Source organism: Miscanthus floridulus, chromosome 19 (genome assembly GCF_019320115.1).
Source record: "Miscanthus floridulus cultivar M001 chromosome 19, ASM1932011v1, whole genome shotgun sequence".
Classification (NCBI taxonomy): Eukaryota; Viridiplantae; Streptophyta; class Magnoliopsida; order Poales; family Poaceae; genus Miscanthus; species Miscanthus floridulus.
This window is the reverse complement of record NC_089598.1, coordinates 94,114,148-94,126,533: the sequence shown is the minus strand read 5'-3', so window position 1 is coordinate 94,126,533 and position 12,386 is coordinate 94,114,148. Positions and strand designations below refer to the sequence as shown.

Here is a 12,386-nt window from a genome sequence, read left to right as displayed (position 1 = left end):
ATAGAGACATCGCCTTAAAGGATGTAAATGGTTAATATGAGACCCGTCTTACATAGGCGGTCCTAAAATTTTCTCTCTTAATCAAAGAGCATGTCTCTTAAAATACTTTTTGTAGTAGTGAATTAACCTTAAACAAAGAGATCATCTAAAGTTTCCTAAAACGAACATAGCAAATGATGATAATTTAAAATACAATCATTTCAATTGCTAACTGTAGCATTAGAATCTCTAATAGGAATGCGAATTTTTGAAATAAAATTAAGTCGGCCTTGATTTAATCCGAAGGTTGAAGACTTTTTTAGAATGCATAGATCTGAACCTCCATAAAAGAGATGTGATAGGTCTATTATTGCTACAGCACAATAATATATATGGTACTTAGAGCAATTGTCCATCGAGGCGTTCTTTATGTTTTTCTTTTTGCAACATTCAATTTCCACGCCAATGCTAAACCACGTAAATGTACAGAACATCAATTTAAGAAGTTGTTCATATATGGCAAAAAAAAAAAAAAAAACAGGGTGGCTGGTGCCACAGCGTCTGAACGGAAGCACGTGTCCGGACCACGCACAGCCCACCCCTCGTCTACCTTCACCCCACTCCCGTCCGTCTTCGGCCCGTCCCACGAGTGCACTCAACCCTGGTCTCTTAGCCCACCGGTCCTTCCCCTGCCCCCCTCCTCTCTCTAAGACTCTCCGTGCGGGCGACACGCGAGCGACTCTCCGACTCCCTCAGCGCCCCGCGATCCGCAACACCCCTGTCGACCAGCCCCCACCACCCACATCTGTTGGCCCCCCAGCGTTGGCCCCCAGCGCGCCGTGTGCCCCATCTGCCGGCCCCCGGCTCGCCCTCGGCTGAACAATATAAAACACTTGCAACATAAAAAAAACATTTGAATGCAATGTACGTCTAAAAACAAATTAAATATTTGGAACATACACTTGCAACATGTATGTGAAACACATGAAACACCTAAATAAAACACTTGAAACATGAAAACCACTTGCTGCAACATTAGACTGAAACAACTGAAATATTAGAAACATACTATTGCAACATACATATGGAAACAGATAAAACATTTTTGAACAAACTTTGCAACATGCCTCTAAAACACTTGCAACATATGCAACATGTGCAACATCTCATGATCTACTTTTGCAACATCAAGATAAAGCACTTGCAACATATATCTGAAACATCTGAAATACTTGAAACATACAAATGCAGCATAGAGAAGGGGAAGACCGGGCCAGTCGATTCAAGTCATCAGGGTGGGAGCCGCCGGCTAGTCACGACGCACGAGCTCCACCAGCACCTGCCTTGCTTGTGGGTGCCCTTGGCTCGGCCAGAGAAGACCTAAGGCGCCATGGCACTTGCGCCGCAGCAGCCATGGTGGGGTCAGCGGCGCTCGTGACGGCGATGGGGGACGGACGACGAGGGAGCGAGCGGTGCAGGTGACTAGGACTGGCGCGCGGCACGGCCAACGATGGGGCACGGGGCGGTGGGGGGAAGGGAACGGCGTGGCAGCCGATGAGCGCACTGTGGGGGAAGGGGCACAGACGGATGATATAAGCAGATGAGCGAGTGGGGATTTGCTTTTTTGTTTCTGAGAGAGATGGAGCCCGCTCATGCAGAGCCGCGTCCGGACAAGAGTCGACACCCATGGCATATCATTATCGGGCACAAAAATACGCGATGCGCCGATCTTTGGCCGGTACAAATTCAAAATAAATTAAAGGGGAAAAACACAACCAGACGATGACAATATGCTAAACGATGTATTATACAGAAGTCAATTTAAGAAGTTGTTTATATATGATCCTTGACGAGCACAAAAATACACGGTGTGCCAATCTTTTGCCGGTAGAAATTCAAAGAAACTTCAAATCAAAGGGGAAACGCAACCAGATGATGATATACACATAGACGGTGACAACAGACAAGTCCTTCACCGAAATCATAATTTGAGAGCAGATATATAGGAGTAGTAGATACGGTGCACCAAATCCTGGGACGAGGATTATGTATTGATGAGGAACCATCGATCAATCGATATACCTCATCAATTCTTCCTTCCACGCGCAGACTTGAGGAGTTCAGCCAACACCAGCGGGCAGCTGGCCGCCAGATGCGCGTACCCCTCCGTCGCCAACACGGCGTCGAGCGTTTCAGGGGACCCAGTGACGAAGTCGACGCACTTGGCCTTGAGCAGCGCGCAGCCGTGCTGCTCGGCCAGCGCCAGCGTCGTGGCCGCGGTGCCGACGTCGACGCAGCCAGCGAGCTTTGCCTCGCAGATCGCCTTGAGCCTATCGAGCCCGTACCTGTCCGCGGCCGCAAGAAGGTGCTGGGCCATCGTCACCCCCGCCGGCTCGTCGTCGTCATCGAGCTCTGGCGGCGCTACGTCGGTGTAGACGAAGCGAAGCATGGCCTCGAACGCCGCGGGCTCCACGTCCTGGACCTCCACGACCCGAGAGGTCCGCTCCTCCATGCCGCCGAAGAACTCGGCCATGAAAACCCGAGACCTCGCGGCGAGGACGCTCTTGTGCGCCGGGAACCGCTCGCCGCCAGACGCGAGCAGGAACGTGACGTCGGCCCCCTTCTGGCTCTCCAAGAGCTCGCCCAGGTGCTTGTGCAGGTCAGAGGATGGCGTCGGCGGGGGCACCTCCTCCTCGTTGGTAGGAGCAGCCGGGGGGAAGACTACCTCCGGCCGTTCCCTGAGCACGGTGATGGCGCACTCGACCGTCAGGGAATCGTTCTCGAGATAGCCCGGCGCTATCTCGTGACGCTTTTCAACGAGCAGGGCTTTCGTCTGGTCCCGGCGATGGTAAAACACGTGGCACATGCTCGACTCTTCGGTGGGTTCAAGACGCCCGCTCGGATCGACTAGCCGGCCGGTGAAGCTTACCCTGACGTCGCCGGTGCGAGGTTTGCTGTGGATGATGAGCTTCAGAGCTACCCAACTCGACCTGCTGTAGTAGTATTCAGGGTAGACGCGGACCTCCCACTCGTACCCGTCCACGTTCCATGTGGATCCGATGCAGTCTTGTTGGCTCATGGTTGCGGTCGCAGAGTAGCCGTCGATCTGGAGCAGCTGCACCGAGCGTGCGGCTTCGGTGATCTTTGTGGTGGCAGTGGCAGGTTTCATGGCGAAGGCTGTAAAGCTGTTGCAGAATAGCGGAGGAGCAAAGGCTTTGGGCAATGGTGGAGGCAGGGGATTGAGATCATACGCTAGCGCTTCGATCACCCGGTCGCCTATTTATACAGGGCTCTCAACCTGCGGCTCCTCCGGTGGAAACTGGAGAGGCATCCATTCCTACGAATCAACGACGCTCCAGCTTACCGAACAAACTAGTGATTGATTACAAATTTACTCCGTACAGTCTATGCATCATAAAGACCATGCGTCACCACTCCCTAAATACTGCTACTCAAGAGTCGCGAGTCATCAAGAAATAAACTTGTGCTCTCTGGCGTTCCCTATCCCCAAACGCCGCCGCGAGCACTTGAATCTGGAAAGGCGTTAGGGGAGCGGTACTGAACATGAGCGGGTTTTGGGCGAAACAGGAGCGTGCGCATACATGCTGACATGCATGACAAGCACAAAATGGCAACTGATGCAATTAAGCCCCAAATGACAAGCACAAAACGAGATTCAATAACCACATAAAATGGCAGCTGAAGATTTGAAGCGGCAAGCTAGCTGCCCATGTTATGTGTGTGCATACATAATGAAAGCCACAAAGGGAGAATTCGTACTACAAGAAATTAAGCAACTCAAACTAAAAAGGGGGGAAATCAACTGCAAGCACTAGAGTTCATCATGATGGCTCGGGGGTTACCTTCACGGCTTCACACCCTCCGGCGCCAGCGAGGACTGGACCGGCGGTGTGCGGTGAGATGGACGGCCGCCCGACCTCACTAGCTCGCAGGTCAGTGTTGACTGGTGGCAAGCGGCGAGGAATCCATCTGTGCCTTGTCGTCAAACTCGTCAGGGGAACGCAGGAATCCCACAGAAATTTCACAAGAATTAGTTCAATTTCACAGGAAAAACATAAGAATGGGAAAAAAATCCCGCATTCCAAACAGGCCCAATGGGGAAAGCAAGTGGGGAAAACCGGCGTCAAAAGTAGTAGTACGTTTCACACATGGCTCCCACGCCTTTGTCAGTGGTTTCGTGTTTCGGCCCGAGCCTTCTATAGGTTGGAAACAGCCAGGCTCGTCTTATCTCATCTACTCTCGCTGTCTCACAATACGAGTCTTTCTTAAATTTTATTAGATTTGTAGAAAAATATTAGCCATATTTATATCATCAAAAGAAATTATTATAAAAATAGATTTAATGATATATCTAACGATAGTAATTATTTTCTCCGTCTCAAAAAAGCTATAATTGTAGGACCGGAGAGGGATACCAATGCAACATGGCAAATTACTACAATACACCTATAAATTGATTTGACATGTTCATAATTATTGCACTTGCACACCCACATAATCTGGCACTACAAATTGCAGCCGGTACTAGAGGGAAATATTACACGTGTCATTACACACACATTGGCACAAGTTTTGACCAGAAGACTCTAGAGACGACGCATCAAAATAAACAAAGCTTGGCCAACTAGAGTTTGTGGCTCAGAATCAAATAGGCGGAATACAAAATTTGAACCACCGCACCAGGCGATTTCCCGCCTGTGCCAACCCTCGTCCCTTCGTATAAGTGCAAGACACACAAGATCATGGTCAGTGATGATAAATTTCTACCAAAGCCATATGTTGATCTCCCACGTTACAAGTCCCTAATATGTTACTTGTGATTGCACTGAGCTTTGTCAAATTGTTTGTGACCATTGTGTATATTCTTTTCATGCTTTTAATTAAGATCGTGGTCCCATACACTCCACTAAAAACATCCTTTACTTCCACACTATAAGTAAGCAAAAACATGTCATCGACTTAGCCACCAAATAAGAATGCTTCGTGTTATCAGTTTTATCAACCTCTAAATTTTTATCTTCAAATTTGGAGAAAGGCATGAGCTATGCAAAAACAGAAAAGAAAACAAAGATATTTATGCTCCAAAAATAAATTAAGGAAAAAATCCTTCCTTTTTGAGCATGATGAAAAAATGTGGGAAAGAAAGTGAGGAAGAAAAGAAAAGGAATGAAAAGATAGTCATGACCTCCAAAGATGTCAAAATAGAGGACATAGATCAAATCGCAAAAAGGAGTGTTCACTTTCATATTCAAGTAGGATCACACACTTGCACTTCTCGATCTAATTGCATGACTAGTTTTCTCCAATTGGGTTTGATATTTGACTTAGCAAAATATGTGATGTAAGTATATCTCAATTTCTCCCTGACTTCATAAGCCTTCTCAGAAGCATTGGTAGACAAAATGAACTAAAGAATAATTTAGAATTTAAGTATCTTTCAGTATCATTTAAGTATCTTTCAGTATCTAAGTATAAATACTAAGAAAAAACAGAAAGAAGGATTGATAGAAAAAACAGAAAGAAGGATTTATTTGCGGCAATAGATGTCTTTCACATACAACTAGAAAAAAGTAATTCCCTTTTTGAATGGCAGTTCCAAAAAAACGTACTTCGATGTCAAAAAAGCGTATTCGTAAAAATCTTTGGAAAAAAAAGACTTATTTTTCCATAGTACAATCTTATTCTTTAGCAAAATCAAGCGTGAGACTGATTTTCCTTTATAATTACTGTAGCAAAAACGTAATTTCACGGTTAATCTTCAACATTTGTTCTAAATCTCTATTGATTAGCCCCCCCTGAGGTGCTCATCTTGGCTCCGCTAATGCTCAGAAGGTAGCAATGAAAGAGGCTAATCGTCTGGTTTGGTGAGGAAACAAAGCAATCTGAGGGCATCACTTAACTTTTATTTACAAAACTTGTTAAAAACCTCCAAAAAAGAAAGTGAACAAAGGACAAGTGATAAGTGTTCTGTCATGTCATTCTTTCTCTCAGCTACCCCAAACAAAGTGAAGGCCAAAAGCCCAACAAGAACGAATGTAACTAGGTGAATTCAAAGTGGATTGAGTGTATCCAAACAAACCTTTGAGGCAAAGTCAATGAAATCCAACAAAAATAGCTAGCTGAGGGGGAGTTGGGCTGGAGTGCTCGACCATACACTTATCTTTGTTTCTTCGCTTTAAAATATGTGTCTTTTTAAGACATACTCCCCTCGTCCTGTAATTAGTGCATTCTAGCAATCAAAAATTGTCCTCAAATACAAGAGATTCTAGAAGACAAAAACTAGTTTTGCATTAAATATTTTCCATTTATCAATCAATCACAATTAATCATGTTGATCACAGCATCCAATTAGGAAATAAAATGAGTGCACATGTGTATTTTATATTCTCTCTTAATTTGTCTTAAATTTTTAGAATGCACTATATTACGAGACGGAGGGAGTAGTCCGATTTTGGTTTTATTTGTACTAGTGCGATGAGATCTATACATGGTACATTTTTTCAAAATATATTTATGTAGTGGCAAATTATGTTTTAGTATAGTAACTAGTTATTTATCAAATATATAATGATTTATGTTGATTGTGCAACCACGTTTAACTTGACAAGTGGTTACGGTAATGGTCTTTATATAACTTGAAGGCTTTATGTCGATAATAGACATTGTAGTTTTCTCCACCATGGATCACATATGCCACACCCTTCTCGTTTTCTCCTCCTGTAGGCTAATTTGACAACTTGGCTACTGCCACCAAGATGAATTATTTAATTAGTGGGTTAACCCAAAAGAAAAGGCTCAAATAGTCAAATTACCAAAACACATGACTTATGTAAAACATAACCATCTTTTATTTTCCTGCTGCTCTGCTGCTAGCAGCAGCCCTCCTAGGGGCGGTTTCGTTCACTGATAGCGCCGCGCGAGCTCAGGCTCCTCGTCACCTATGGTGGCAGTGGCTCTTGTGGTCGGCATGCATGGCCTCCGGAACTGGGTGACCTGTGGGGTACGATTGCTGCATCAGCGGGCTGGACCGACTGTCCGTCAAGCGACAACCGAGCCGAGCACATAGTTTTTGCTATGCAAGTTTTCTGAAACATGAACTTTGATGCAGGAAATGCACATGATAGGCATATACTAAGCCCAAGTGCAAGGCCAGGTCGTGACACATAGCAAACATCACACAAGCATGTTTTTATAAAGTCTGTTATACAAATGAAAAATATAAGTATGCTGGTTTAGCTATAGATAATTTCTGAGCATACATCATCGTCTGGCAGCAAAAGGTAGTAGATAGAAGACAGTTTCATCTAATTTGGATCGCAACTATCGAAATGGGTGCAAAAAAAACACTGTGATTAATAATTGTGATCAAGTTTTTGGGATTTTATTCTCAAGAAGAAACTAATTCTAGAAAAAAATTTGGAGCTCTTATACATATTTATAAAAATAATTGTTAAAAAAGTGTTTTGGGCCTCTTTTGCTAATCGCAATTGAAGCAGCAAGCTACTCATGTCATATGTCTACGTCAGTACGTACATGACAAATTGACAAGACAATGGCAATTATCAGAGAAATTGAGAAGCAAAAATCGAAATCCAACAACACAAAAGGCAATTGAAGCGGCAGGCTGCTCATGTCATGACAAATACAAAAGGAGAATAAGGGCATACATCTATTAGGAAAATCATAGCATAAAACAGCTCAAATTAAGAGGGGAAATCAAATGCAAGTACTAGTTCATCATAATATCGGGCATACATCTTATGAAAATCATAACATAAAGCAACTGATAGGACGCTAGGATTGCATGCCAAAATAGCACTTCTAAGATAAAGATAAGACGATAGGACTTCATGCAAAATTAACACTACTACTAAGATAAAGATAAGACGCTAGGACTGAATGCCAAATCTAGAATCGTCGATCCACCTCAGGTCCTCATTCCATGCGCAGCCCTCAGAAGTTCAGTAAGCACCAAGGGGCAGCTCTCCACCAGATGATTGTAGCTCTCGGTCGCCAGGACAGCATCAAGAGTTTCAGGCGACCTGGCAATGAAATCCACGCACTTGGTCTTGAGCAGCGAGCAGTTGTGCAACTCGGCTAGAGCCAGCGTCGCTGCAACCGTGTCAATGCTGATGCCACCAGCGAGCTTGCTTCCACAGATCAGCTTCAGCCTGTCAAGCCCGTACCTGTGGAATTTGCAGGCGTGGTTATACTGTAAACATCATAATTTCGTTGCATCCATACTGAAATTCGGAATAATACGGTCAAAAAAATAAATATACCTGTCAGCAGCTGCCATTAAGTGCTGAGCCATAGTCATCGGCACCTCAGGCTCCTGATCAAGCTCCGGAGCCCTGTGGGTGTAGATGAAGTGAAGCATGGCCTTGAAGACATCAGCGTCCATGCCATCGATCCTGACACTCTGAGAGCTCCTCTCGTTCATGTCACCGAAGAACTCGGATATGAAGACAGGAGACCTTGCAGCAACAATGATTTTGTGCGCGAGAAAACGCTCGCCAGACTCCAGCACAAACGTGACGTCTGCCCCCCTGCCAGAGCTCACTGAAGTGACGGTGCAAATCAGAGGGTGGCAGTGGCGGCGGCCCCTCTGTATTAGCTGGGACAACTATATCAGGCAGTTCTTTGAGCACAGTAATGGTGCACTGCACGGTCAATGAATCATTCACAAGATAACCTGATGATGGTACGTCATCTCTCTTCATGATGAGGAAAAGTGTACAACATTTGTAGCCACTCATGTATAAAAAGGACACACTCTTCTCAGCACAAGGATCAAGATGCCCGCTTGGATCTACAAGCCGGCAGCTTAAATTCACATTCAACTTGTTCCTCTGGGGTACACTAAGAAGAACGAGCTTTAGAGCTAGCCAATGGGACTTGTAACTTTCGTACCGGTTGGGATAGAAATGGACCTCCCACTCGTGGCCATCGATGTTCCATTTGGATTTGATGTAGTCAGATTCCTCCATGGCACCGGTAGCAGAATAGCCGTCGATCTTGAGCAGCTGCACCGAGCGTACGTCAAGCGCCTCTCCCCTCTCGACTATTTATATACGGCGCTGCACTTAAAACTGGCGACTGCTCGGGTGAAGAGGCAGGCCGAGGAATAATGACCGAATTAAGCGAGGTGATCATCAGCATCAGTCAATAATGCAGCAGGAATAGAAGGCCATCCGTCGCCGGGCCACCGCTAGCTCACCTGTGTACAATTAATAACTCGCGCCCTTTCTTCTTCCTAGACACCGTTCCAACTGCCTGAGTATTATTCATGTGTTTTTTAAAAAATAATGCTTGGAATTTCAAAGATCCACAATGAATTTTTACTGGTTGTCTTGTGAACCTGTGATTAGATGCGGTAGTTATGTAGGAGTATGTACATGTGCTCTAGTACAGGCTAGAATTTTAAGAGATACAAATATTTGTTATTGTTTTACATATAGTTCTGACTAATAAAGAATCATTTATACTAATTTGTATGTTTTTCTTTTTATTTATGTTTTCAAAACAATAGACATAATAGATACTCTATATTATATACTCCGTATCTAGTTATTATAAACTTATAATTTTTTTTTGCAAGGGACAAATATAGATATTTTCATCCATATTCATATTTTTCTTTTGCATGGCACTTCTCGATATTTTAAACATGCAATTAGTTTGAAACCTTGTTATTAACTATGATGACTCTTGTCCCATCACATATCTTATGAAGTAATGAAATCTAAATTTTGAATTTTTAAATTTTATTCTGATTGACTACTACAGACTTTTTTTATCCTAAGTTAAGTTGAAACTCTTATGCTTATTGTATCTTTACTAACTCTCTTTTTTACGCTTTTTAAAATAAAGATTTTAGGTCGTAGAGTACATCCTTAAATACTACAATAGCATAAGCAATCATTTAAAACCTAAATCATGTCGCTTAAGATAAATGATATAGCTTGAGGCGAGACCTTGGATGGGGCAGCAAATTAAATTACCAATATTGATATGACATAATTTTTTAGCCAAAATGTATAAAATCATTTAAAATGACAACTTATGAACTTGATTATAATGGAGTATTAATATAAATTAAAATGAATTATCAGTATTATTGATATGTGGTTTGTTAAGTGACCTCCTCCTTGTCCAGCGGTGAGCGACAACCGAGATCCGGCCGCCCAAGCCGTCGGCAGAGGCCACGAATATGGAGGTCGCCCCTCTCACATAGCTATTTAAAATGATGGTTTAGTTTCTTCCTCATGGGTTTGCAGATGTGGCAGAGGAATCGATGTGGAAATAATACCGATCCTTCCCCTGGTCGCCTGAACTCCCAACTTCACCCATCGCCTCAGCTTCGGCGGCATGCAAACTAGGGCACTTTGTGTGCAATCCTAGGCATCCGTGGAACATCGATTTGATCCAAGGTACATCAGGATGGGTGCACATGGATTGAAGGGCCACTTAGACCTCTCCCCTCCACTACAAATAGTGAGCCTCACCTCACTTGTAAGCATAGCTTAGAGGAGCACACAATTCAGCATCAAGGCGAAGCTCTAGCTCTTTAGTAGTGTAGAGGTTAGGGAGAGAGTGATTTGAAGCCGAAGAAGTGTCGGGTTTGTCAGCACTCTCCTTGAGTAAACATTTGGGTTTCTTTATGACTTGAGTAAGCTTTGAGTAAGCATTATCTTCTGCTATTCTCATGGGCTTATCGTTGAGTGCTCTAGTATGCTTAAGATCTCGATTAGTGTAGTGATCTTTAGTGTAAGCATGGTTCTTCGACTATAGGTTGCCTTTCTTTGCGGCTTGCCCCACGAATGATTATGGTAGTTACTAATTAGCAGGTGGTGATAACCCTGTTTAACCTTTGTATTCCACCATGTTTGGCAAGTTCTTAAATCATAGGGGCCCATGTTGGAACAATTGAGCACCCTTCTCACCCCTTTTCGTTGCTAGCTGAGCGAATGTCCTGAAGTGAATATTGAAGTGTATCCTTGCTTTACTTCTTATCATAGCCATATGCACATATAGATCATCTCTATCCATTGCCTACCCCTTTGCTATCATAGGATGATCTTGTTTCTTAGTCTAAGTTCACTCACATTCTGTGAAAATCGTTACCTTAGAATATTCCTGTGTAAAAGCTACACTAATAATCGTGCGCTTGCGGTTTATATTCTGTTTGTCACTGTTGATTTCAACAGAGTGGTCCAACAAGAACAAGAAGCAAGTGCCCCTACCCACAGTGCCCCATATGCATCACCATTGGATGCATTTGGGGATATGTGTTCTCTCTCTCCTACTGCACACGCATCCTAATGTGCATCCAACAATTGATGCACCTGGGACATATGCCCCTAGGGGTAAAAACAATATTATCATCCCTCACCTTCTTCTTCGGGATCTCCCTCCATGGCCTCCCCTCACCTTCCTCTTTGGGCTCTCCCTCTTGGCTTTGTCTTCGAGTTCCTCAATCCAAGCCTAGATCATCATTGGTATGTCACCGTCAAAATGGTTGTCAATGCCGATGTCCTCATGCTAGTCTCCTTCACCATGTCACTAATGATGAGGATGAACATCATCGCCACATCTCTCATCATTGTCGCGGATGTTCACAATGTTCGTTGTGCACTAGGTGGCCAATGAAGTGTTTATCTTTAGTCCGTGTGGGTTCACTGATCTGGTGGTGTCCCTGGTGTCGTTCTGGATGTCTTTATAAATTGTTTTGTGTTTTAAGCTTCTGGATTATGTTGCAAACATAAGGCTGCCATACAGCAGCTTGGTTTCTACTATGTTTAAGTGGACGTGTTGTACCTTATCTGTTTCTCTATGATCATTGTGTTGGTGAAATTCTCTGTTTATTGACATCTCTGGTTGTTAGTGCAGATTGTGGAGCTGTAAATTGTAATTACAATCTCCAGGCTGCAAACACAAATCCTAGTGGCATTGGCATATGTAGTCACGCACGATTGGAGCTGACATGCATATTCTGTCTGTAGAAAGGTGAGAAAGGTGTCTGTAAAAGGTGGCTGATGGTGTCTATGACTGAATTGATTCAAAATGATATGTTAGCTTGTCGAAGGCTTGAAGCACCCCAGCGCTCATGGGTCATGGCTGAGTTGTCTTTGCTCGACCGCTTCAAGTTGAACAGTTAACTAATCCATGTTCATTGTGACGTGACCTTGCAAAAGAATGGTCGGCATCAGAAGGGCTGCAGCCGCGACTCTCCTAAAAAGAATCTATGGCCTCGTTTAGATTACAAGTTTTTTTCATTCTCTTTCCATCATATTAAATTTTTAGACACATGCATTGAGTATTAAATATAGATAAAAAAATAACTAATTACACAGTTTGATTGTAAATTACGAGACGAATCTTTT

The 12,386-nt window shown here is 43.7% G+C and overlaps 1 protein-coding gene and 1 pseudogene across 1 annotated transcript; both read right to left on the bottom strand.

Moving 5' to 3' along the window:
* Nucleotides 1-2,065: 2,065 nt before the first annotated feature.
* Nucleotides 2,066-3,148, bottom strand: LOC136525182 (BTB/POZ and MATH domain-containing protein 2-like). The gene has a single exon (XM_066518176.1). The coding sequence runs from the start codon at nt 3,146-3,148 to the stop codon at nt 2,066-2,068; it is 1,083 nt and encodes a 360-aa protein (XP_066374273.1).
* Nucleotides 3,149-7,811: 4,663 nt separating this feature from the next.
* Nucleotides 7,812-11,420, bottom strand: LOC136526394 (BTB/POZ and MATH domain-containing protein 1-like; annotated as a pseudogene).
* Between the last annotated feature and the right edge of the window lie 966 nt (nt 11,421-12,386).